The sequence below is a fragment of the Conger conger genome, chromosome 4 (assembly GCF_963514075.1).
Source record: "Conger conger chromosome 4, fConCon1.1, whole genome shotgun sequence".
In the NCBI taxonomy this organism is placed as follows: domain Eukaryota; kingdom Metazoa; phylum Chordata; class Actinopteri; order Anguilliformes; family Congridae; genus Conger; species Conger conger.
The window spans coordinates 6,719,881-6,746,065 of NC_083763.1; the positions used below are offsets into that span (position 1 = coordinate 6,719,881).

General features: G+C 40.6%; 3 protein-coding genes across 8 annotated transcripts in view; all 3 read right to left on the bottom strand.

Annotated features, from left to right (window-relative positions):
- Positions 1-447: 447 nt before the first annotated feature.
- Positions 448-6,910, bottom strand: LOC133127363 (uncharacterized). 2 transcript variants are annotated; one of them, XR_009708618.1, is made up of 6 exons: positions 6,758-6,910; positions 4,579-4,716; positions 4,069-4,281; positions 3,312-3,506; positions 1,855-1,965; positions 448-1,040 (listed from the first exon to the last, which is right to left on the bottom strand). XR_009708618.1 is itself a non-coding variant. In XM_061240178.1 (5 exons), exons 1-4 carry the CDS (start codon positions 6,822-6,824, stop codon positions 1,883-1,885), a joined length of 993 nt encoding a protein of 330 aa, XP_061096162.1. In that variant the 5' UTR covers positions 6,825-6,910; the 3' UTR covers positions 448-1,040; positions 1,855-1,882. The 2 variants fall into 2 exon arrangements, 1 of the variants encoding a protein (XP_061096162.1); XM_061240178.1 differs by having other exon boundaries at positions 4,069-4,716.
- A 1,560-nt stretch (positions 6,911-8,470) lies between these two features.
- Positions 8,471-15,840, bottom strand: ifi30b (IFI30 lysosomal thiol reductase b). Its single transcript, XM_061237556.1, has 7 exons — positions 15,649-15,840; positions 14,190-14,378; positions 13,997-14,071; positions 13,348-13,437; positions 12,549-12,701; positions 12,160-12,228; positions 8,471-9,005 (listed from the first exon to the last, which is right to left on the bottom strand). Exons 1-7 carry the CDS (start codon positions 15,793-15,795, stop codon positions 8,946-8,948), a joined length of 783 nt encoding a protein of 260 aa, XP_061093540.1. The 5' UTR covers positions 15,796-15,840; the 3' UTR covers positions 8,471-8,945.
- Positions 15,841-22,446: 6,606 nt separating this feature from the next.
- Positions 22,447-26,185, bottom strand: part of pik3r2 (phosphoinositide-3-kinase, regulatory subunit 2 (beta)) — a 38,938-nt gene continuing 35,199 nt past the window's right edge. For 2 of the 5 annotated variants that reach the window (XM_061237552.1, XM_061237551.1), the window contains exons 14-16: positions 25,944-26,015; positions 25,369-25,542; positions 22,447-24,998 (exon numbers count right to left, since the gene is read on the bottom strand). In XM_061237552.1, coding sequence (XP_061093536.1) covers positions 24,809-24,998; positions 25,369-25,542; positions 25,944-26,015 — 436 coding nt within the window. In that variant the 3' untranslated portion in view covers positions 22,447-24,808. The remainder of the gene's footprint in view (positions 24,999-25,368; positions 25,543-25,943; positions 26,016-26,185) is intronic. The other 3 variants (XM_061237553.1, XM_061237554.1, XM_061237555.1) reach the window with 2 other exon arrangements.

The following is a 26,185-nucleotide window of genomic DNA, read 5'->3' on the forward strand; positions in this document are numbered from 1 at the left end:
TGCTTTTTGTCTTGTAGTGATAGAAGTTCTGAATGGGGTACATTTGTACATCTAGATCAGCATTAGTTTGATCTAGTTCCTAACTTCTACTTCTAGCTCCAAGAAAGAACAAATAACAGGTTGTAATGTCTTTAAAGATGGCGGACCTTGATCGATTTCCGGGTCAAATGAGCCCCAGATGTTATTCAGAGATAAAACTCAATGCACCATAACCTGAAATAAAGCTATAAATAAATAAAGGTATTAAGCAGCTATTGGACACTTGAAGTATAAAATCAGAGCAAAGCACTTCTGTCACCTTTATAGTCCACACAGCAGAAAGCAATTAGATACAGAAATTACAGTACTAATATGTACAATCATTACACCTGGTGACTATCTATATATATATATATATATATATATGCATCTGTATAAATTGGATTAAATTAGTAAAAAAACAACCCATACAGATATGTTGAACTTTATTGTTGATTTTTTCAAAATCATTTTTTGGAATACATTCATACACAATCATCTTTTAGATTCGAAGAAAATTAATGCAATTAAAGGATTTGACATGTAATCATATTATGAAGGTTAAACGCTGCTTTGTTTGAGATTGACACGAAGCTTTAAAGTAAATCTCAAAACATTAGGGGGACAGACAATATCCATTCCCCCCCAAACACCATTCCTGTAAAACATCTCCATTATTTAAAATAACATTTATGTGATCCACGGATCAATAGTAGCAGTAGTTATAGCGGTATCGTATAATGGATTAGCAGTTACGATGAAACTCTATATGCTACATACCAGTGAAAGAATGACATGAAAAGCTAGTGCAGAAGAAATCTAACCCGTAAACATCCAAAGTTTCCCCGAGTTTCCCCTAGTGCAGAAATGTACGTTATTGTACAGATGGGCCCCACACAGTGATTCCGTAGGAGATCCACATGCATAGGTCAAAAGTTCCAGCGTCTTGTTTTGTTCCGTTCCAGCGTCTTGTTCCGGTCCAGTTTCTTCAGTGCCCCAGTGCATGCTGGGGGCTGGCCCCCCTAAAGGAAGACAAAAAGGAGATGGTGTAATACCAGAGAGGCATAAGGCATAACCTTTGTTTCCGTTACAACAGGATTGTGTGTGCAACCTGATAGCTTGATGCAGTTTTTTCCCCTCAGCACCCTGACAGCAGACGGCCGTGCTTGATGTTATTACCGAAGTTAACCCCAAGTTGCTCCAGTTGCCCCCTTGGACTGAGTTGAAAAATATATCTTGTTGTTATATTATTTTTATTTGTTAAAAAAAACATTTTCCCTGATTAATTAGGAAAAATGCAGGCGTATAACAACACGAAATTACCTTTTGAAAAATCCGCCTGGGTGCTGTTGAGGGCAAAAATACTCTCAGTGAGCACTTTATCAGGTGATCACTGAGTGTAACTGACGTGTGTGTTTATTGGGTGGAGGTGGTGGTTTTCTTTCAAGCGGATGCTAATGCCCCAACAAATTTCCACATAGTCGCAAATGCAAATTTTAAATACATAAGACAAACAATTCAAAAAGTACCACTCCCAATATGGTAATGCATATCATCTTGTAGATTTAAGCAACCGCAAACTTTCGTTTCCTGTTGAGACATGCAATATTTATTTTATAATGGTGATTCCTCCGTCATCCTGTTCTATAAGACAAAAGTTATTTTGTGTTATGACTTTTTTATTTTATTTCGTAAAGCTTTACTTTGACTGTGGAAACATACTGCGGGGATCATACAGGGTGCACTCTTGAAAACACGTCTTAACTGTGTCTTTGAGAACAGGATATGCCCTGAGGCTCTCACCCTGGTGTCCTACAACAACGATGGTTAACTTACCACCTGTGCATCATCCAGCTTCCCAAACTCAAAGCACTAGCACAATGGCAAAGATACAGAGCACTGCGACCAGTCCCGAGTTCCTCGCCACGTCCGGGCCGTGTTGCCAACCTACACCAAAATCATTGAAGAACATAAAAAAGGAACAGTAGTGATAAAAAACATCATCACTTAAAAATCACATTTCAACCCCTTCCATTAATTCACGAGGCCATCTTCACGTGCCTCATAAACCAGCGGCAAATTAAGATGTCCGATTCTGTTCATAACTAAAATAATTGTCCTGAACGTATTTTAGAAGGGCACAATCTGTATATCAAGGAGTTGTATTTATGTGCTGTACCTGCAATTTGAAAGCATGAAAACAGTTTTATCAAATTTGTTAAATAGCCATACTGTAGGAAAAGGCTGCTTTTGAACTTTTACCCACAATTTGGACAGACATATTCGTAGGTCCCTTTCTTTAGTGCAACATAATCTGTCAGTTTAGGAAAGCGTAGCCAAAGACCATCATGCATCCATCAGTTTGTGTGGCTATAACTAAACACTTCTCTTTACTCAGGTTAGGGTTGCCACCCGTCCTGGATTCTCCCAGATTTTTGTTGTCTGTCCTGGAAAAAATAATGAAACAAAATGTCCCAGAATTTTAAGTATTTTCGAGTGGTGCAAACATTAGTATTGCTTAATGAAATGTAGACAGTGTATCCAGTGCTCGTTCCTAAATGTAATGTAACAAATGGTGCAGAGACGTTATAAACCTTCACGAATTACACTCTTTATTTTTGTAATGAAAGAGCAATTGGCACCAAGCAGAAGGTAACTGTACATCACATTCCTTCAGGCTCACGCACCCTCGAGAGCGATTGACTCAGTTTGCCAGCTTCATATGTGTCCAGGATTTTTACAGGACTGAGGTGGCAACCCTAACTTGGGTTGATAAGCAGACATTGCAGTTGAGGAGCACACTTAAAGCACGGGTGGCACCAGAATACTGCAGTGAGCCAGCCGAACAGGGACTCTCTCTTGTGTGATGACAAGAGGAAAGTCAGGCCAAATTAGTTGTTTACAGTAACTGCCCCTTATCATTACTGACATGGTTTTCATGGATTTCATATGACTACAGTGCACATTATGTCACTGAAATGCAATGCTTTTAGCAGGACCAGAAATCTAAAGAGCTAGTATAATAGAAGCAAGCGCACACCCAAAGCACTTAGTGCAGGTGCTAGGTAAAACAGAACAGAAGTATGGAAATAATGCCTGCACACTGCTATCAATGCTCCCTGGTGATATGTATTAAAGCGAGCTAGACAGACAACGTTTTTACCTGTTTGGTCTCCGTCATGTCTTAGTACTATTATTCATTAATATCACCAGGGGACATTAATAGCAGTTTACTGGTATTATTTTCTTACTTTAAAAACTCTAAAGAACCATAACGATATTGTGGATTGGACCTGGAGAAGAGTTCTCAGTTGTAGGTTCAGGAGGGTTGTTTGCCATTGCCGTATTTGAAGGACTCATGCTGGCAGTCGACTGGGCAGGAGCTGTTGTGTTTGAACGTGGAGTAGAGGAGGTTGTGTTGGAACTCATTCTGGATGTGGACATTGTTGCCTTGGCTGATGTCGGTGTTCCTGCTGAAGTGGGCATTGCTGTTGTACAAGAGAAATGAAAATGCGGTTAAAGACCTGCTCACAACTGCCTCATGCCATGTGTAGATATAAAACAGGTCTTTCAAATCTTATGATGCTGGGCACCATCTGGATATTCTGTAGCATATACCTCATGAAGTTTACTGTACACTCAGTGAGCACTTTATTAGGTATTATAGAGGTTTTAGAGATGCTCTTCTGCATACCACTGTTGTAATGTGTGGTTATTTGGGTTACTGTCACCTTCGACCCGTCTGACCCTTTTCTTCTGACCTCTCTCATTAACAAGGTCTTCGCAACTTACCTGACGAATACCATACAGATTGAAATGTTGTCTGTCTTGCTCACTTTCATAAATATCACCAGGGAGCTTTACTAGCAATGTGGAGGTATTAATTTCTTACTTTAAGAACTCTAAAGAACCATAGTGTAAGATGTACTGTACCTACACTGGAGTTGGTGCTTGCATGGGCAGAGGTAAGACCAGACTCGTTTGAAAATGAGGTGACAGTTGAAAATGATAGAGTGCTGGAGCTGGAGTTTGGTGATATTGTTGATGTACCTGTGGAAGAGCTCTCAGCTGGGGGTTCGGAGGTAGCGGAAATGTTGTTTGCCATTGTCGTATTCAAAGCTATATCCGCCATTGTTGTATTTGAAGGACTCATGCTGGCAATCGACCGAGCAGGAGCTGTTGTGGTTGAATCTGGAGTAGAGGAAGCTGTATCTGCCATTGTTGTATTTGAAGAACTCATGATAGCAGTCGACGGTGCAGGAGCTGTTGGGTTTGAATCTGGATTAGAGGAAGCTATATCTGCCATTGTTGTATTTGAAGGACTCATGATAGCAGTTGACGGTGCAGGAGCTGTTGTGGTTGAATCTGGAGTAGAGGAAGCTATATCTGCAATTGTTGTACTTGAAGGACTCATGCTAGCAGTCGACTGTGCAGGAGCTGTTGTGGTTAAACCTGGAGTAGAGGACGCTATATCTGCCATTGTTGTACTTGAAGGACTCATGCTAGCAGTCGACTGTGCAGGAGCTGTTGTGGTTAAACCTGGAGTAGAGGACGCTATACCTGCCATTGTTGTACTTGAAGGACTCATGCTAGCAGTCGACTGTGCAGGAGCTGTTGTGGTTAAACCTGGAGTAGAGGACGCTACACTAGAAGTTATTTTGGATGTGGACATTGTTGATGTTGATGTTGTTGTTGTTTCTGTTGTACAAGATAAATGAAAATGCAGTTAAAGACCAGTTTTTCAAATTCATTACAAATTCTCCTGTTGGTATTGATTCCTGTTGGTATGGTTTGAGTTGTTTGGGGGATTGGGTGTGTGACCACGTGACCAGGCTGCTGACCAGCATGTGAAGGAAGTGCCAGGCTGTTGTGGCTGTGTATGGTTTTTCCACCTGCTACTGACGCTCCTGACTGTTTGTTCAATGAATACCAATATGTCTTGTTTGTTCCTTGTTACTGACAGAGAGTTCAGTCATCCAATCCCCAAACAACTCAAAACCATAGAGTCAATACCAACAGGAGAATACACTGTTTGACATTGGCAGGGAAATTTGGCACATTTCGCATGGGACCCCACCCACATAATCAGCTGTGTTACACATCCCACAAATGCCATGATCTTTACAAATGGGACATCATTGCAAAGGGAAATGAACAGGCTTTCCAATTATATATGATACAATGCTAATAATAATTTATATGAAACATTGGATTGTATGAATAAATGAAAATGACTCTCGACAGTAGAGTAATTTTTTCATAGCTGAAGAGTACACATGTGCCCTGCCCAGAAATATTACATGGTATGTCGAGAAAGACAGGAGTGTAAGCATACTGAACCAATTACTGAAGCAACACAATGGGAGCAATATGGCTTAATGAATCCAAAAAATGGATGTATCATGTGATTAAGGATGTGAGGTTATCATTGCAATGGTTCAACAATGGTTCAGCAAATTTAGAGATAAGCTCCGTTTACATGAAACCTCATTTGATCATAAACTGTAAATAGGATTTGCTGCAAGCTGGTACAGTGCACCAGTCCTTTGGTGATTTTATTTGATACACCTGCTTTGATCTTTATGGTCAATCAGAATTGTTCCCAGTAGGTCATAACCATGTATGTACAGTATACTGCTTAAATGTAGCTAATTTGTATATCCAATGGTATTTCTTTCACATAATTTGTGTTAATGTATGCCTTCTTGGTAAGTAATTTATGATGAACATGTATGTAAATTGGCAGAAATCCAAACAGTTCATTAAGCCTGAGATTCCATATACTATACAAAATAGGATATACCGTATTCAATAAATAAAGAATGAAGGCTTAAAAGAGTGAGTATTTTTAATCTATATAAAAATCTACAGTATATACTTTATACTCATCTGTGGTGCACTATGACTATGACATGCACTAAAAGCTGTTAAGCAAGTTATTTGATCTGGGACCCACCTCTTTGTTAAATATTAAAGCTCACACAGTAGCTAATTGCTGCTATCACGCAACTGTGTTTTACATAAAGTATTCCTGAAGTTATCAAATGTTTCAAATTTCAAATGGTTAAAAATATGAATCATCTAAACTCACCCTTTAAAAAATCATGTGGTAGTAAAGTATTTCAAGCGAAACAAGCAGCTCAGGAAAATTCTCATCTGAGAGATAATAGTGAACCAATAAAATCTGCCTCTCTTTAAATATATAATACATTCAATATATTGCTAAATAACACATGTTTGAAGAGTGTTTTGAGCCATTTTTATCACCAGTACCCAATAGTAATTTTTCTAGAAATGTTGGGTTTGTCATGAAGATTTAAGGATCTAACAATGAGATTTGTGATGCTGTACCAGCCCCTAAAGTTTATAACATGACAATAATCAAAACTCTCCTGGATATGGAGTAAAGGTTTGTAAAGTTTCATGATGATAGGATGACTATGCACTGAGATGAGTCCTGTAATATTGTCCAAAATCAGGTTTTGAAAAAATTGACTCCCAAGATAGAAATGGTAAACAATTATGCTACTTTCACCATCCACATGGCTAATCATTCAAAAAGTGATATTATCATGAAAGTTGAATAGTTGAGGGATGATTTGCAGCAGTAAATCGAAAAAGGTAAATCTGACTGAAAATGAGATTTTCCGTCAGATTTACCTTTTTCGATTTACTGCTGAAAATCATCCCTCAACTAATCTGAACAGCTGAATATAAAGATATTTTTGAATCATCTTACCTTCTTGAGAGGCTGCAAAGACAAAAAGCAGAGACAGAAAGCACGTTGTACACTTCAAGCCAGCCATGGTGCCTGCGATTGACTGACTCAATACGGGATGTGCACGTCGAATATCCGTCAAGCCAGGATGTAGCAGGATGAAGAAGAAAATAGACGTGTTCTACCCATGTCGTGAGCACGCTACGTGCTGTTTGAACAGCTATGTTTGCTCAGTGATGGAAATTGCACGTGAATACAGGCTGACATCTTCACCATCAGCTGTCATCTGACCTGGAGTCTAGACTTATTTATGGAATTTGTATTTAACCTAAATTAATTTCTTAACTTTCTTAATCTGGAGTGTGTGTATGGATCAGATATTTGTAGCAGTGACCATACCCATACGTGTTTATGGTACCATTTAGGGCAATGAAATAAAATTTGCTTTCATTTGCATTTGAATCATCTTTTTCTGTTGGTAAATAGTTGGGTGTGATCTGACAGGAATAACATTTTTTCCCTGGACATAGAATGAAATACAGCAAAACATAATGCCACAGTAAAGAGCACTGTACCTAATTAAAGCTGATCATCTTTGATTGATGTGTATACGTGCAACTGACATTCTTCTCAGGACTGCGGTATTAAAAGCTCTCGTTTACTACTGAATCAGACACCTACTTAAAATTAACCGAGCAGCTGCAGCAACACAAGCACAGAGGGTTTGCCCGTTCGATCCCCCGCCCAGGCTGTGTTGAAGTGTCCCTGAGCAAGACACCTGACCCCCAAATGCTCCTGACGAGCTGGTTGGTGCCGTCAGCTTTGGATAAAGGCGCTATATAAATGCCAGCCATTTAGGACATGCATCACCTCACCTAACACAGTGAAGACATCATATACACACAGCCGATGTAAACAACTGGATTGGCTCAAATACTACCAATACAACATTTCAAGGGATTTGAAACATATGAAACTAAGTTATACAAATACAGGTTTCTGGTCTACGTTTTGTGTCTGCAATAGAAACTGATGGAAGTACTACAACACTGACCATAGATGAAATATTATGATTAACTACCTTGATTACTTTTATCTGGTAACATGACAGGCTGTTGCAGTTCAGGATTTGAACCAGTAGGTTGAAGCAAAGAATCATTCTCGCAAACGTAAACATGTTTGACTCCCTCTTTTAATATATTTTAAATGAAGCCAGTTAGCTTGCAGGCATACTGAAGAATAAATATTACAAGTTAACTTGTGATCTGTGAGTTATTTGTTTTGCATAATTATGGATAGACGCCAAGGACTTTTTCCTCAGTCAGCTTGCAAGCCATCAGGATGTACTGTATAACTAAGCATTTCGTTTCAACTTGCAATGTACCAAACATTATGTAACTAGCTTCCACAGAATGTAAATTGTTTTTTTTTTTGGGGGGGGGGGGTTTGGTGTTTGAGGACACTCTCTGAGGGTTGGTGAGGATCACCAAGTAATCTCCCCAGGCCAGCGGTCCAGCACACTGGATCTGGATGAAACCCATTCTCCAATCCAATACACAAACACAGGGATGAATACAGACAGAGATCCTCTAATCTTGGATCAGGGAAAATGAGCAGAAAGGCCAACTGTCTAAGGGCAGGACCTGAGGCCCACACGACTATACTCATGGACACGGTTTTGGAATGCATTTATAGAAAATCGCATTTAAATTTGAAAAAAATGCAATGAATGGATTTGACATTTAATCACTTTATAAAGGTTAAACAGTGCTTTGTTTGAGACTGACATGAAGCTTGAAAGCAGGAGGGGAACAGATAAGAATTTCAGTGAGATCAAATAAACACTCATCACTATTCCTGTAAAACATTTCCAATCTTTAAAATAATATTTAGGTGGCCCACGGATCAATAGCAACTAGTTATAGCGGTAGCGTATAATGGATTAGCCGTTACAATGAAACTCTATATGATTCACTACGACAGTGAAAGGCAATAGCTTTACATGCCAATCCATTTCAGAAGTGCTTTGTTTCAGATGGAAAATGGTGTGCACATTAACATAGGAACCTTGGCTTGCTTAAGAAAGGGGATCTTAGTAACAAGGTAAAATGCTAGTAGAAATGTACATTATTGTACTGTACAGATGGGCCCCACACAGTTATTCAATAGGAGATCCACATGTATAGGTCAAAGGCTCCAGTGTCATGTTTTAGCAGAAACTCCGGTCCAGTTTCTTCAGTGCCCCAGTGCATGCTGGGGGCTTGCCCCCCTAAGGGAAGACACAAATGAGATGGTGTAAGATCAGAGAGGCATAAGGCATAACCCTTGTTTCCGTGAGAACACCACAATGCATTTATTTTGGGTCTCAAGGAAACAATTAGTTTAAGTTCTTGATTAAATGATTATTTTGTGTTAATTAGTGTGTTTTAAAAAAAGAAAAAGAATTTTAAAATGTAAAGAAATGTAAAAAAACCAATAAAACCACATCAAGGAAACAATTCCTTACACACTTGGACAGAAGCTTCCACAGTACTTTTGGTCGGAAAGGTGCTACCACAGGATTTTAGGGTGCACGGTGATAGCTTGATGCATTTTTTTTAACCTTCAGCAGCACCCTGCAGGCAGACAGCCGTGTTTTGCTTGATGTTACGTACTACTGAAGCAAACTCCGTTCCACCCTCTAATCAGAGAACATCACCAAGGCTTGAATACATCGGGGACTGAGCCAAAGTAATTTGGGGCGGAGCTGGGAAGGACCGTTTCCATGCATTTTACCTTTACAGGTTAAATTGCTGTAACGTTTATCAGTCTTTATGTATAAATATAATAAACGAGGAGCCCGATGACTGTAGATTGGATTGAAAACTTGTTTGTATAACCATTTATGTGGTAGGTCTGATGACAGTAGATTGGATTGAAAGAATTATTTGTATAGTCATTTGAGCAGTAGGTCTTTTGTTCATCTAATTTTTCTCCAAATTACGTTACCAACTCCAAAAGTATCATGTATCCTATCATATATCCATATAACTCATGTGGATTGAAAGACTTATTTGTATAACCATTTAAGCAGTAGGTCTTTTGTTCATCTCACTTTTCTCCAAATGATGTTAGCAGCTCTCAAAGTATCATATATCCATATAACTCATGACATCTATGCATACATCAAATAATAACATGTAATAATTCCTTTTACACTTTTCTCATATTCACAAAACAATCTTATAAATTGTATTGTTTGGAAGAATTTTTAAAGATATTTTTTAGGCCTTTTTCATCTTTATTGGACAGTATAGTATAGAGCAGGGGTCGGCAACCCTGGTCCTGGAGAGCCGCAGGGTGTGCTGGCTTTCGTCTCCACCTTAAAATAAGCAACCGATTCAGACCCAAGAAACCAGGTGAGGTGAGTTAACTGTGTAATCAACGGCTTTCATTGATCAATTAATGCCAAGTAACAACAAAAGCCAGCACACCCTGCGGCTCTCCAGGACCAGGGTTGCCGACCCCTGGTATAGAGAGACAGGAAGAATGGGCGCGTGAGAGAGAGAGAGAGACATGCAACAAATGTCAGACGGTCGGATTCGAACCGCCGACGTCGCGGCTCGCAATGAGCATGCGGTCAGTGCTCTACAGGCTGCGCCACCGAGACACCCAAAAATGCGAGATGAAGATTTTAAGTAGGGGAAATAGTTAGGGAAGTCTGCATAATGCAATGGGTGTATACACAGCCACCTAGTGGGTGGACACAAACCTATTTAAGATATTTTTCTAAACCAAATGTTCTAACAACCATAAAATGTAGGCTATATACTCTCAAACATATAATCTCATATATTGCCCATCAAACTAATTTAGAAAATATCTACTTAATGTAGTAGCTAAGTTCATATTGCCATTTAGTGACCGTGCCACTGATCTGCGAGTTGCTCCAATGGACCAATTTCAGTTAAGATTGCCTTTCCCCAAACCCCCTGGACTGAGTTGAAAAATATAATAATAATATTGTATAAAGCGAGGGAAAAGATAATTAAATATTAATTAAAAAAAATAAAAAAAATAAATAGGTGAGCCTTGTACCCTCGTCTCCTGCATGAGACAATCACACTAACCACAACACCAAATCTGCTGGGAGCCAGGGCTGCCTTTTCAGTATACAAGGCTGCTCTCTTTAAAAACAAATTTGCTGATTAATTACCAAACATTCAGGCATGAGATTACAACGCAAGATTACCATTTTGATTGACAGGACTGTCTGCCCCCAGGGTGCGGTTGAGAAAAACCTAGCCAATCAAAAGGGCGACATGGCTCAGGCAGTAAGAGCAGTCGTCTCATTGGCTCAGGCAGTAAGAGCAGTCGTCTCATTGGCTCAGGCAGTAAGAGCAGTTGTCTGGCAGTCGGAGAGTTGCCGGTTCGATCCCCCGCCCGGGCTGTGTCGAAGTGTCCCTGAGCAAGACACCTAACCCCTAAATGCTCCTGATGAGCTGGTTGGTGTGTGAGTGTGAGTGTGAGTGTGTGTATGAATGGGTGAATGAGAAGCATCAATTGTACAGTGCTTTGGATAAAGGCGCTATATAAATTCCAACCATTTACCTCTGATACAGCCAGCACAGACTGATCACTGCTTCCCTGAAATAGTCCCCACATGGTGCATCTGTATTTTGTGTGTCACAACAATCATAATTGTGAAGCAATTTCTTGAATAAACAATTCAACTGAAGTAGGAAGGAACTGCCATGTTCATAATTTTCACTTCCTCATCAGGCAACTTGGTTGCCACCAGTTTCTGGTTATGAGCAGTAGAAAGTTTTACATTTTATTCCCCAGGCACTTTCTTTAACACCACAATGACCTACAGATTCCTCCATTTTGTTTTTGGCACACATGTTATTCTATTCCCCTGGATGCCAGCTGCTGCCTGCAAGACTGCAAACAGCAGGTCGGCAGGTTCATCTTAGCAAATCACAAAGCATTTTAAAGAGAAATGTTGCTGAGCTAGCTAGTTTGCTAATCTGTTGCCATTAGTTTTCTTTTAAAATCTGCTGCCTTCCAGGCTTCACTGAGGGAAGGAAAGTACCTTGGAAAGTTTAGGCACATGTTAGAATGATACAACATCCCACACCACAATGAGGCAAGATTATTTTCAGGTGCTGATGACTCAAATGCATACATTCAGTGAGCACCTAGGGATTTTACTTATTCTTTAGACTCATTGGTCTTCTGCTGCTGTAGCCCATCCACTTAGAGGATTAACACGTTGTGTTCAGAGACGCTCTTCTGCATACCGCTGTTGTAACGTGTACTTATTTGTGTTGTGGTCACCTTCCTGTCAGCTTCGACCAGTCTGGCCCTTCTCTGACCACTCTTATTAACGAGGCGTTTTTTTCTCGCAGAATCTCTGCTCACTGGATGTTTTTTTAACTCACCTTGTACAAGCTACAGACCAGGGTGAACAGAGACGACATGGCCTTGTCCTGCAACTCCTCTGTATGCTCCTAGGGAGATTATAAAAGAAGGCTTTAAGACACAAGATACCAGAAAATGAGCATGGTACAGTACAGGGAAACTGGAGCATAGCAGATCAACTTCAGGCAAATCCAGTAAATTCTGGATATCTTTGCCTGAAGGTTTTTGTTGCAACCAGGAACTTAACTTTTTTTTTGTTGCACACCCGATTTAACTAATCAAGGGCATTTTCGGTGGTTTGATTTGTCCAGTCACCAAATCATGTGTGCAAGTTCTTGGCCACAACAAAAACCTTCAGCCAAGTGAGGACTGGAGTTGAGAAAAACAATCTTTCAGGAGAGAGTCTTACCCCATTGATGGTCACCCAGGGCACATACTCATGGGGTGGATTCAGTGCTTTGGTCTTCTCTGCGTTCTCATGCATGAGCTGCATCCCCTGGTCTCCTTTCGCACAGGTCATGATGGCCTCCCACTTCACTGAAGGAGCATACAGCTGGACACACTGAGGCAAGACAGGGCACAGTTTAGACCAGCACATTTCCTTACACTGAAGCAGGACGGGACACAGTTCAGACTAACACATTTCCTTACACTGAAGCAAGACGGGAAACAGTTCAGACTAACACATTTCCTTACACTGAAACAAGACGGGAAACAGTTTAGACCAGCACATTTCCTTACACTGAAGCAGGACGGGGCACAGTTGAGACCAGCACATTTTTTTCTCAAAAAGGGTTTGAAGGGATTTAGCAGGTTCAGCAGGAAGACCGCTGAATAGCCAAATCACATCATCTTAACCTGGCACACTACATTCCCCCTGAGTTTCCCCACTGGTTTATGTTGCATCTGAATAGTTTTTGCCATCTCTGTTGCTTTTTCACAATCAAACGGGTTTCAGACCACTGCATTGCCTAAAACATAAAATGCTAGAAGCTTGAATTTTATAACTGTAATAAATCACATCAATCATCAAGACTAGAGGAGAAAACCTACATCTTTCCCAATTTTGTTTCCCTTCTATATGATCAACAACTCCAGAATAAGATGCCGTGGTTTTATTAATTTCATCAGATCAATGTCCAATAGGTTATTCCGTGGCATGAATACAGGATACTACATTTCATAGAAGGATAAAACACAGCACTTACAGGTTGGGCTGCAGTCAAGACATCAGCAGCAGCTTCCATACAGAAAATAATGAGGAATCCCATGTCTCCAACCAACTTCATAATGCAGGTCTGTGAAGAGGTCAAACTACCATGAGACCTTATTACAACAATATTACATTATTATAAGAAATAAAAGTAGTCTTTTTCTATATATAATGCTAAAGTAAGACTCCCCCAATGTATATCAGTGTTCTTCCCATCAAGGAGTTTTTTCTTGCAACTGTTTCGGGGTTTTTCTCCCCCGTAAGGGAGTGACTTACCTGATATTGCTAATGATAATGCTATTTGGGGGGCTATGTTACTCTGTAAAACATCTTTGTGACATCTTCTGTCAAAAGCGCTAGACAATTGGTAACATTGGCTCAGGAGGTAAGAGCAGTCATCTGGCAGTTGGTGGATTGGAGGTTTGATTCCGCCCTGGGCGTGTCAAGGTGTTCCTGAGCAAGACACCTAACCCCCAAAATGCTCCTAACGAGCTAGTTGGTGCCTTGCATGGCAGCCAATCACCGTTGGTGTGTGAGTGTGTGTGTGTGTGTATGAATGGGTGAATTTTTATTTATTTATTTATTTTACATTTACAAATAAAACTGAATTGAATCTTGCTATATGCAGAGACGGTTGCTCTCACTTCCAGCATGTTACCCAGACACTCTGGCTCTCCGTGTTGGCACTGGAACTCGTACTTCTCCAGGTGCTGGGTCTCCTGTATCAAAGCAGAAAAAAGAAAAGCAATGAAGCCTGGAGAAAACTGATCACGGACAGGGCGGAAAAGTTCCACAGAAACGTGGAACGTGGAACCCCAAGCCACAACCCCCGCGTACCACCGCATTGCCGAAAGGCACCAGCCGGACATCCATGATATCGTTGAGCATGACCCAAGTGGGGAAGATCTGCTCCACCAGGAAAGCCCTGCAGCCTGGGCACAAGCTCTCGTAGTACAGTGCCACCTCCACCTTGGGGACGGCCGGGTTGGGCCGCGTAGCGTTCAGCTCCATGCACTGCTTCAGAACCTGCAGCGAACGCACAACGCAAACGGAGCGGCTTTGAGTCTCATAACCACCACACATCACATAGCCTCTTGATCAATAGGTTGATCGGGTTCGATTCCAATAGAACACATTCCCTCGCCTTGCGGCCTTCCCCCGTCGGACACATTTCCGTCCCGGCTAAATTTGCGACGTGCAACAAGCAGGCTTAACCTGCTAGGCAGGTCAGACGATGAAGAAATCAAAAATGGAACTGAAGCCCCCTCGCAACCTATATAGGACGTAACCACGACTCCCTTCCCTTTTATAATTCAGAACAGAATTTTGGAGATTGCCCCCTTCAAGCAGGGCAAGGGGAAATACAATTTGGAATCAAACCCAGCCCTGGACGAAACATTTTTTTTTAAAAGGATTACGCCCATTTTGTTTTACCTGAATTCATAGCCAAATGCAATGTCAGGGTGGGCTAGTTTCACTGACAAACAGCACAGTCAAATTCAAAGGATCTGGAGTGTCAAAATTTAGTTCCCCAGCAACTATATTATGGGCCAGTTTCACAGACACAGATTAAGCTTAGTCCCGGACTAAACCAAGTTTTCTATGGAATCTCTGTTCAAAATCGAATTTAGTCTGACTAAGCTTTATCTGTGTCCAAGAAACTGGCCCTATATGTCGTAATGCACACAACAGCACAAATTAGAATAGATACTTCTATGTATGCACAAATCTCAAAAGGCCTTTCACTCTTTGAGCTAAACCCAGGGTCCCCAAACATTCTCTTACATCCACATTTTTTTTCTTTCTTTCTTTCTTTCTTTCTTTCTTTCTTTCTTTATACGAAGGCTTCTGACGTCTGACTTTAATAGAGGGAGATACTGCTTAGTTAGTATCACATGCTTGTTGAAAATGGGGACCTCTAGTGAACACTTACAAATGCATGACACCAATTATATCGTGAAGGAACGGATATTTGAAGAAATGGCTGAACTTATGCCGCCATCGGGAGAACGGTAATCAGGAATACATAATGGTAAGAGAGAGCAATCAGGTATAAGTCTTTTACATATAATTTGGAAAGAACTGCTTAAACAGAAACAATTAGTTAATGGTCCGAAATGCATTAGAACCATTTTCAAATGCTACTCCGACGCGTCCAGTGAAATACGTTATTTTCAACTGAACCATAAACAAAGGAAAAAGTTCACATTATGAAACACTTGAATTTTTCAAACACTGAAGTTACCTTGTCAAATCACTTCTCCAGAAAAATATGAATAAATTAACTTCATCGTACCTTGCATTCCGTGGCTATTTCCAAAGTCTTGCACCACAGCGATGGTGGATATCCGCAAGACGGTTTTGGGGGTTTGGGTTTCTTGCAGAAGCATTTTTCGAAAGTTGCGCAGAAGACAAGAACTACAAAGAATGCCGGTACCTTCATATTTACCTCCTCACTAGCGGAACATCACAGATTTTTTGTTCGGTCCCGGGTGTACTTATACACTTCATGTTGCACTTAACTCCTCCCTTCCCGTGTCGAATTCTTAGTCAGTTCGCCACGATTTCCCTTGGGACTGTATGTGAACCCACCTGCATTAGCAGCAAATTTTTTATAGAAACCCCCTAAAAAGTGATTGTTACAGTCGTTTTTCATGTAAATAATATTATGGTAAATGGACAGCATTTACATAGCGCTTTTTAACCAGAATAATCATAATCATTTCACGTTGTCCATGTCCATTTTGTGTTGTTTTATTGTGTTGTGTCAGATCCGGTGCGACATCTACCGTGATCCATGTGAAGGCAGCATTAGATGTCTTGCTCAGGGACACTTAGCCACGCATAACTCTTTTGTAAATTAAATAAAGACCTTGCATGAAAATGAACATGGCCATTAATACATTTCAGAGCATGCAGCAATAAAAACATAATATTACATTGCAAAATTGCAAAACTATCTCTCTGAACACATCATGTAGTGTACCATAAAGAGATATACTGAATTTCAGTTAGTTTATTTTAAGTACCTTTCTTTGCGCCTGGATACATGACCTTTTATTTTTGCTTTGCGCTCTCAGTTCCTCTTATTCTAGCATCCTCCCATACCCGTATAATGGTTTACTGTCTACGCGGTGCCCAGTATCACTTCACTTTATCGAAACACCCGGTTTAGGTTTACTGCACAGCCAGTCTTGGCACTGAGTCAATTGGGTTGTAATCACGGAAATTATCGAGAACGTTGTTCACGGTCACCTCTTTATTAGTAGGGTTGAGGAAATAAAGTATAGCTACTGAGTATTTCAGAGCGCATCTTGGCATGGAAATTTTCACTATTGCCCTCGGGCGTCGGTGTGCCTGACCTGCTTGTAAAAGCAATCGTTATGCACAGTCATTTATACCCTCTGCAGTCCGGCTACTTAATGCCAATTTCAACCAAACTCATAGGATAGAGCTTCAGCCAACAGCAAGACAATGATCCTAAACATACGGCTAAAGCAAAAAAATTACATCCTCCAGTTACATTCACCTGAGCTGAATCCAATTGAACATGTAATTATTATGCTGAAGAGAAAACCTAAGGCTACTAGCCCCTGAGGCAAACAGCAGCTGAAGTACAGGCCACCAGAGAAGACATTCAGCCCCTGGTAAAGTCTGTGGGTGAGATGCTTCAAGTAGTCATTGCATGCAAAGAATCTGTGACAGAGTACTAATGTCATTTACATTACACTAATATTGCATGTCCCAAACAGTATGGTGCCCTCAAATGGAGGGACTGTGTATACAAATCTCTACACTGTTGAAACCAGTGTATCAAATATGTTTTCATGCGTGAATTATTCGATTACAAATCTAAAAGGAGGACTGCTGTGTAGCTCACTATATAATGTTGCACATTGAGTTCTGTCACTTCATACAGAAAAAATTGAACTGTTCTTTCCCATGTAATGTTTTAAATATAAATGTGTGCACACCGGGTCTATTGTTTCGTTTAGAAAGTATTTTGTGGTTTCACAAATGCAGGCATGAGCACTTTTTTAAGTGTAGATTTGGCGACAGAAGCAAAGTACTGTAAAGTTAAAGCCACGGTTTCAAAATTCTCATTAAAACTACACACTACACAAAAAGAGGAACTGCTTTGTAGAGGACAGACTAGCCATGGATGACAGACAGAAAGAATATACTGCCGAAGCTCATTGCACCCGGAATACACTGTACGATGAAAGAATGAAAATGCACCACAGAAGCAATGAGGTTTTTGCAAATGTGCTTTGACATACAAGGAAACATTTATTGTATTCAGGACATCCTCAAAGCGGATGTAATTGGACTCTATATGTGAACAATGTTCAAAAGACATTAGCTAGATATAACGTATTTTATTATTTACATTATCATGGTTTACAAACTGAAGCGTTAATGATAATCATGAAATGCACTGTAGCCTACACAAGTTAATAAAAAGGCTATACTGTGCAAGTGCCAAAATGGGTGACATTATTTATTCTTGAATACCTTACGCCTATAATTATTGTAGTACTGCTTCGTACATTATGTCTGATGTAGCACGATTTAGTAGAGTAATACAGTGATGGGGGGGGGGGGGGGGGGTCATTTAGTCTGGATCATTTAGTTCGAAACATCTTGACATTGAGAACTACATCCAGAATTCCCCTAAAGACTACGGTGGGGTCATTACGACAACATTGTTCCTAGAATAATCAGGGACAGCTGATACATTACCAAAGTAAACCGCGTAACAGCGAAATGTGGAGTACTACAATAAAAGAACAATGTGGACGTTTCATAGTAGGCCCACCATGGTATTCCCCTCTGAAATTTGCTTGTTCCTCAGAAATTTGTCGTTAACCAACGTTCCTGAAATCAAATGAGGAAAGTAAATGGAGAAGTAAAACCACAGAGAGTTTATAATTCTTGAATCAAGACTCAACTACATAAAAAAAAGATTTTAAAAAAAAGTGTAAGCTACTACAAATCGATAAACTTCCCTTTATTATCGTCTGCTCACATTGTGTTCCGTCTTCAAGTTGATCGTTTCGGTGGTCCAGTGCACAAGACTGGAGGTGCGGCGGTGTTGTTCATTCATTTTAACTTTTGCAACGATTTTCTGGTATTTTTAACATATGCATTTGTTAAAATTTGTTAAAATGTTGGCGTTTGCAGGCAAACCAAGCCCATGTTAACGGAATCTGTGGTTCTGCGAAGCCTACAGCAGGAAGAACCTTGAGAAATGTTTTTTGGAATACTGCTATATTGAATTGTACGAAGTTATGAAAACAACGCATTTTTGCATCCAGAGGTCCTTTTACATTTTTTAAATGTTTGATTCACCACCGGTTGGAATGGCCATCCGTATGCACCCCATTGTGGCAACCTTTGATATCAATTCAGGAGGGTGTTGACACGCATGCACTTTTTCCTCGAAGTCACAACTTTTATCACACAGCCCTTGGGGGACTTCGTTGAAGTCGAATCAAACCCAGCCAAGGAGTCCGAGGAAGACACTTAACCAATCAGGTGTACTTGACCGATTGACCAGCCGGGGTCGCTAGTCGCATTTTTTTGTGAAATAGCACAGGAGTGTTTTCAAGTTGAACGTCTATGAGTAGCTTGTAGATGTAATATTTCCCTAAAACCACTGGAGGGAGACCTTTCATAATAATTTATTTTAATGTCAAGAGAATCATACGTGGAAGCTCCGGGCAACAAGTAGATCCGTACGGGCTGGAACTGAACCTTCTATATTAAATCTCACACCAGGTCCTGTCAAAAAAAAAATAATAATAAAAATGCCACCGGCCTTGGTTATAAATTTAGAAGAACGAACAATTCTTATTCCCTTTTTTTATTTTTTTTATTTTATTTTTTTAAGTACCATACAAAACTTTTTAAGTACCAGTCCAGACAAACACATTGGAGCGAGCCGTACACTGAGAAACGCTGCGTCCGAGAACAGACTGGAGACAGACTGAAAATAAAAAGAATCATCTTAAGTACATAAGGATTGTGCACACATCACACCAGTAGGACTGTACTGGGCGTTTTAACAGTGCTCCCTCTCTTAAGTGTTCAATTGCACTTTTGTGAACAGGAGCCCCTCGGGGAAAAAAAACAAAACAAAAACCAAACCATTTCATCTACTTCCACTAAGTGTCTGATTGGGGGGAAGGGGGTTGCGAAATTGTTCTGCAGTTGTACACTTATACACTTGTATTTTCCCCAAAGCTGATGCAGGTTGTTCATGTTTTTTTTATTATTCTTTTTTATTATTGCCCAAATCCTTTATGATTTCAACGGTTTAGACAAAAGTTCATAACAGGCTGAAAATGAGCCAATCATATGGCATTTTATCGTGCTTTTTACAAACGGAAACCAACAGTGGAAAATACAAGTGCGTAGCTTAAAGTAAACTGAGCAGACCCGACCGATCAGTCTGGGAAGCAAAAGATCGTGAGTAAAAAATAAAAAAAAAACCCAAAAAACAATTTCCTGTTCACAAGAACGAATTGTCAACACTGCTTGATCAGAAGTGCACAGAACACACCTGCTGAGCTGCAGACTGGTATTAACGTATTCGTATATGACAAATTCAGAATAGCACTTGGCACATGCACCTATATATAGTCTATTGCCAATTAATTGAACCAAAGCATCGCAAATCAGATCTACTCAAAGTGTATGACAGCAATTTCATGGGCAGAAAATGTACTGAATATGCAGTATGCGTTCAAACAAATACTTTTAAATCTTGCACTGATGTAATATTTATTAACATAAATGACAAGTGTTTTTTTTTCCTTTTTCTTTTTTCCTGTGCAATCTGCAGCACAAAGCAGGTTCAGATCTTTTGCTTCCCGGATTTATTGCAGGCCTGGCTGTATCGAAAGGACTGTTCCAGAAACACCATGTATTAGATTTTAATCAAGGGAGCACTGTTTCACAAATACAAAAAACTAAAACCAAAGCGGTCTTAAAAACTTCAAGTTTAAAAAGAGGAAAAAAAAAAAATGAAATCAAAAAACAAAAACTACTGCATTTTTTTTCTACGTTAACTAATGAAGAAGCCGACAGATTGGTTTTCAAACGAATTCTCTATTTGGTTAATTAGACATCGTAAACATTGTTTCTAACTGAATGGAGGAAAACAAAGTTCAAGCTAGCTTATTTCATAGAATCTGTCATGTTTTACAGAACAAATAAACAAAACGACAGACAAAAGGACAAACAAATTTAACGGCTTTTTTAAAAAGCCAATTTCAAACAGACCTAATCAGGCACCATAAAATGATTTTTATTTTATATTCATGCCGTACTTGTATTCATATATAGGGTCTGTTTTTTTCATGTTAGGAGTGTTTCAGATTTAATAGCTTTCTTTGAAATCTGTACCTTATCTAAACATAGCAAAAATAGTGAGCCTGATGAGAACGTCAAGCCCAATCTTAGGAAAATAAAACCCACTCTCCAACCTTCAGGTCACTGAAGATGTGTCTTTGTAGTGCATTCAGCAGATTCATTATTATTATTTTTTAAACCATTGGCAACAACTCAACTCCGCTTTCGCACGCTCTCCCACACACGCACTCTCTCTCTCGCGCTCTCAAACTGCCGTTATAAAGCTATGGAAAATGGTAAAGTGACATTTTTTTTTTTTTTTTTCCTTTCAGGTTATTATTTATCCATCTGTTTCTCGGGTGAAACAGCATGTCCTCCACAGCTTGGTTTATTAATCTGCTTCCGCACGCACAGTGGCCAGGGACGAATTCTACTCTCCTTCCACTCGCCCGGCTAATTACGAGGGACTGAACACCAGGTCTTGGTGTGCATTATAGTTTTTATGTTAGTTTTGTATTGCATGCAAAACATCAAGTGCAATAATAAAAACAACAACTTCGTTGTTCCAACCCCCAACCCCACCCCCCACCCCCCCCCCCCTCCCCAAATCTAAAATCGATACAATCGCACATGCCAAGAAAGCAAGCCAACTTCTCAGTATTCAAAATGATCTCAAAAAATAAGATTTTGATTTCCTGTCTGAAGAGCCCCTCATAAGAACACAAGCTGGATTTCAATGAAAACGATGTTGAGATAAAAGTCTTGGTGTGCTCCCGACTTGTGATAACAAAAAAAAGCCAGCTGCTAGGGCTGACTACTGCCGAAAATGCTACCAACACCCACCCCTCCCCCTCCCCTCCCAATTGATCCCATTCAGCTGGGTCATAAAAACAATGCCAAACATTTGTGCTTTAGCACCACAATGTACTGTCAAACTAAATCAGTCCCAACACCTAGCACCAAAACATCGAAGAAAGAAACCTGAAACGCTTCCAAGTTGAGAGGTCTCGATCAAATCAAACCGAACCATGCTAAAGATTACTCTCCTATCCGACCTCCCCGAAAATAAGATGCTTTCGTACTTTAACACTTAAATTGTTAATACCGTTTGCTAGAAATTTCATCAATTAGATACAAACAATTTTACATGGATGCAAATCAGCTCACAAAAAAAAAAAAATCCACTTAGTGTTTTCAAATATGGGCGTTAAAATACCCATTCCCAAAACTGGAATAAATTCTATATTTCCTGTTGTTTTCCAAACATTAAGACACTTCAGGAATACCGAGATTGAATCCTCATACCATCACAGCGCAGTAACCAGTCCAGCGTCGCCGATTTACACTGATTTATAGATTACATGTCCTTACAAAGCTCCGTGAGTATAACTGTAAATTAATGTAATATTGACTGTTGAAACTATATATATGATATGATATACTGAGACTTTAAGAAACACTTGTCAAACAATATAGTGCATTCACAAAGCATGGCAGGTTAGGTCCAATAGACTACTAATAAAATGCGGATTATTAGGTGGATTAATGTTTCCAAGGAGTTTCCAATACTGTCAAAAATAATGCATGCACGCCCCAGAAAACGAATTGAAAGGCTGCTCCTTTATTTTAATCAAATATATTTTGGGTTCTAATTTTACATTCTCCTCTGTTCTGGGTTTGATACTCCACCCCTTCCTCTAACCCCAAGATTCTTTATCACTTTCAATGAACAACCGGCCCAATAACTTTACCCCCACCCCCCCACTAAAAAAAAATGTTCAACAGTAAATCCATGGTGATAAGCAGAAGAAAAGTAATCACAATAAGATGTGACCACACCTTCCATAGTTAACACGCATGAAGGAAAACACTAGAAAGGTAAATTAAGAAAATTATCCGTTTCACAAAACAAGACGCTTGGCATCTGCGTCGGGACAGGGCAATCGCAGTGGCACTGTTCCATTGATGAGGGGAACACTCCGAAAACGATGGGAAGATTGAGAGTAGAGTAAAAAAAAAAAAGGGCTGAAGGCACTTCTAACAGCCACGTGCTGGCCTTTCGCGTCGAAGCCACGGCACACACTACCGTCACAGCTACCGCAATCCCCCGGCTCCACACAGCCAAAGTAGCCTAAAAACGCGTCTTAAAAACGCATTATCATTAGCTTCATTAACACTCCCCACCCTCAGCTTCATACTCGCATACGAAGGGTTCTGGAAAAGGCCAGAAAGTATTGCAAAAGATGCACCTTTCTCCCTCCAATAATGTGTTTTTTTATTTATTTATTTTTTATGCTTTTGCTCTTATCAGTTCATCGGTTGTGCTTTTGGGAGACTGATAAAACCCTTGAACACGCACAAGGATGTTAGTAGATCAGTGACTGACGTCGTTTGACCACTACACTCAACTAGGATGGTGCATTAATATATGAATCCAATCTAAAAAAAACACCACCAACAATAAGCACCCACAGAATTAAAGCACCATGTGTACTCCATTTTAAGTCTTGATTGGCTGGATTTCAGATTTCAAATCTAAAACGCTGCCGCTGGCGGTAATTTGACCAGCAGCTAGAGGGACTTTGCCCAAGGAGAACCTAACACGCAAATAACAGTCAGAGACATTCCCTAAATCATTGTAAAGTGAAGCGCATGGATTTTTTTTTTCTTCTTCTTGCAAATATATCTACTTCTTTAACTATTACGTATGTGCATATACCACAGATATACACTAACAGTACTGGTAGCAAGAAGTGCTTACATAATATCTCTGAGGGATAGTATCCATGCAGTCTTCAAAACAAAATCTCTTATACCACTGTATTCAAGCTTATCATAAAGGATCAGTTATTTTTGCTACATGAAGACATCCTTCATTTGGCTTGCATTAGCTTGATATCATGCACCCTCCGCGAATCCTCGGAGGGAGAGTAAAAACAAAAAACGGAAAGAAAACTCGTAGGATAATCCCATACAGCAATTGGCTGTCAATAACCGACTCATTGGTACACCTGCCTACAGGATCCTCTTTAAACAAACACACTCTACAGCTCTGTACATCAGCCTGTGTCAAGAACAATAAGAAAAAGGATAGGAAGAAAAATAGTGAATCTGGTTCAGGATTTCTGCAAACAGGAAAATTATTTCTAGGTGACACTGCTTGCAAAGTCACATTCAGGGTAAAAAAAAGAAAAGGAAAAAAAAGAAAAGAAAAGGCTTCTTTTTTTTTTGTTCCACCTTCGACCAATCACCATTCCGCATGAGAACAGGAACATTAATGTGGAAGAAGAAATGTAAAAATACTATGTGTAACAGCAGGCTCTACGTCTGTGGCTAAAACATTAGTAGAATTTAAAGGAGAAACGAAACTTTCCTAGTGTCTCAAGTCGCTTGGTTGCCAGGCATTCCTTGGTCAGTCGTCCACTTAGAGTCACAAGAAGTCGACAAATCTGTCCGTCTCCCTCTCGACAGCCAGTCTGAAAAACCGACTATCCTAGCAAACAGAGCGGAAAACAATAATCACAGCAGCTTTTTTTTTTTTTGTAAAGATAAGCAAACATCTCTCTAGAGCTTTCCAACCAGGCCTTCCCACCAACCTTCACTCAGTCCAGGCAGGTTACTGTTCATCTCCAAGCAACAGGTTTTTAAAAGATTCTAGCCATTCCGTTCCAAGGGTTTTTTTTTTTTAAACAAAAGAACTGCCCCCTGTTGTAGTCAAATATGATCAACTGCTCTCGCGATGGGAGAATCCGGAACAAGGTCTGCTTCTGACATAATGTGTGGTAGGTGCTTTGGCAAAGACATCCTTGTCGATACAATTCTTGTGGGGAGTAGGACTGGAATGCAGAGGGTTTAGCATCGAAGCCAAACTCTAAACCTTTAACAGTCATGCCCACTCCTCAGTTCAGCCTTCCTACCTTCAGTCTCTGGGGGGGGGGGGGGGGGGGTCCAGAGTTTATACAGTCAACATGCTTGTTTTCTTGATTCAAATGTAAAAAAAAAAGCTCATTGATACGATCAAGGTTTGTGTCTTTTTTTTTGTTGTTTTTTTTTGTTTTTTCTCAACATTGCTTAGGTTAGCTTCTGTAGCGCTTGCAGGCTCATCTCGGGCGCAGACTGAGCACGGGGCTGGCCAGGGTCACGTTCAGGGAGTCATTGTGTTGGACCAGGGAGGTGTGCTTGTAGTGGAGGACCAGGTCTTTCAGACTCCCGTAAAGGTTGTAGGGCTCTGCAAATCCATATCCCGTGACTGTCTTGTAGATCACACAGTGCTTAATGTCTCCGTCCAAACTGCAGACATGCAACAAAAAAAAAACACAGGGGGGGGGGGCAGAGATTGAACAGCTGCCAACACATTCAACCCTTTGGTTAAAAAAAAAAAAAAAAAAAAAAAAAGTCGGCCATTTTAAAAGCCTTTACAGTCTAGCTCATGAAATGCCTTTCAAAACGTATCATTTACCCGGTACAATTCCCACAACTGAACCACAAGATAAAGCCTGTGAATTCAACAGACTTTGCACTCTCTCTTTTGTGGCTTACTGTAACCTGCGCTGGACAGATTCCCAAAACAATGGCGAACAAACAAAAGGGCCTAACTGCACTCTCAACCGCCGTGAAAGGACGGATTGTCTTCGCGGGGAGGAAGTCACACGATACTCACACCACGGAGCAGGCGAAGGAGCCCTTCTGCGATTGGCTGTCGCGGATGAGGAAGGTGCCATCGCCCCTCCCCCGGAGGAGCTCCTCGGCCTGAGTGCGCTTCAGGTCGCCCACGTACCAGGTGTGCTCGTCGTGGTGGGCCGTGTCCTCCTCCTCGTCCATCATGGAGTACAGGCTGGAGAGGAGAGGAGAGAGAGAGAGAGCCAAGGACTGAGAAAAGCCCGGGGCTAGGGAGCTGGAACAGCGACAGCCTTCCCATAACAAACAAACTCTTTGTGACCTTATCCTGTAACCGAGTTGAGGAACGGGAGGACAAAATGGCAACCGTCTTTTGAGTCGGAAGTGTAGCGCGCTTTTACGCTCGACGTGTAGCGCTTCGCTCCTGCCGCGTAGCGGTTTTACTCCGGACGCGTATCGCCTCCACACTCCCCATAGGGGGGAACTCAACACTCGACCGCATTCCTTGGTTCGTCCTAGTATTTTACGATATTATGGATTTCATGCTTTAACCTGCGGCAGGACTAAAAAGCGTCCGCCAAATGACTAAAATGTAAACGTAAAATGTCCCACACTTACTCCTCAACGTCGTTCTTGATGCCCAGCCACTCGTTGATCTTCCTCTGTCTTGTGCCCTTCTGCGTCAGCCATCTGCAAGACCGACACGTTCACACCGTCAACCAATATCACCCGTGCTACACTCTTAATATGAATGCACATTGAGAGGCTATATGGGAAGACATTTTTCATTCTCCAACCGCAGCTCGCCAGCTGAAACATGGGTGAAAAACACTGATGGCTGATGACATTTGTATGAACAT

Excerpts from the sequence above, each read along its gene's own strand:
- LOC133127363 (XM_061240178.1), bottom strand. The coding sequence starts at position 6,824 with ATGGCTGGCTTGAAGTGTACAACGTGCTTTCTGTCTCTGCTTTTTGTC. Across the intron at positions 4,717-6,757 it reads CTTTGCAGCCTCTCAAGAAG|AAACAACAACAACATCAACA; the intron begins GTAAGATGATTC and ends CTTGTACAACAG. Across the intron at positions 3,507-4,068 it reads AGCTGAGAGCTCTTCCACAG|CAATGCCCACTTCAGCAGGA; the intron begins GTACATCAACAA and ends CTTGTACAACAG.
- ifi30b (XM_061237556.1), bottom strand. The coding sequence starts at position 15,795 with ATGAAGGTACCGGCATTCTTTGTAGTTCTTGTCTTCTGCGCAACTTTC. Across the intron at positions 12,229-12,548 it reads CCTGGGTGACCATCAATGGG|GAGCATACAGAGGAGTTGCA; the intron begins GTAAGACTCTCT and ends TAATCTCCCTAG. Across the intron at positions 9,006-12,159 it reads TGGTCTGTAGCTTGTACAAG|GGGGGCAAGCCCCCAGCATG; the intron begins GTGAGTTAAAAA and ends GTCTTCCCTTAG.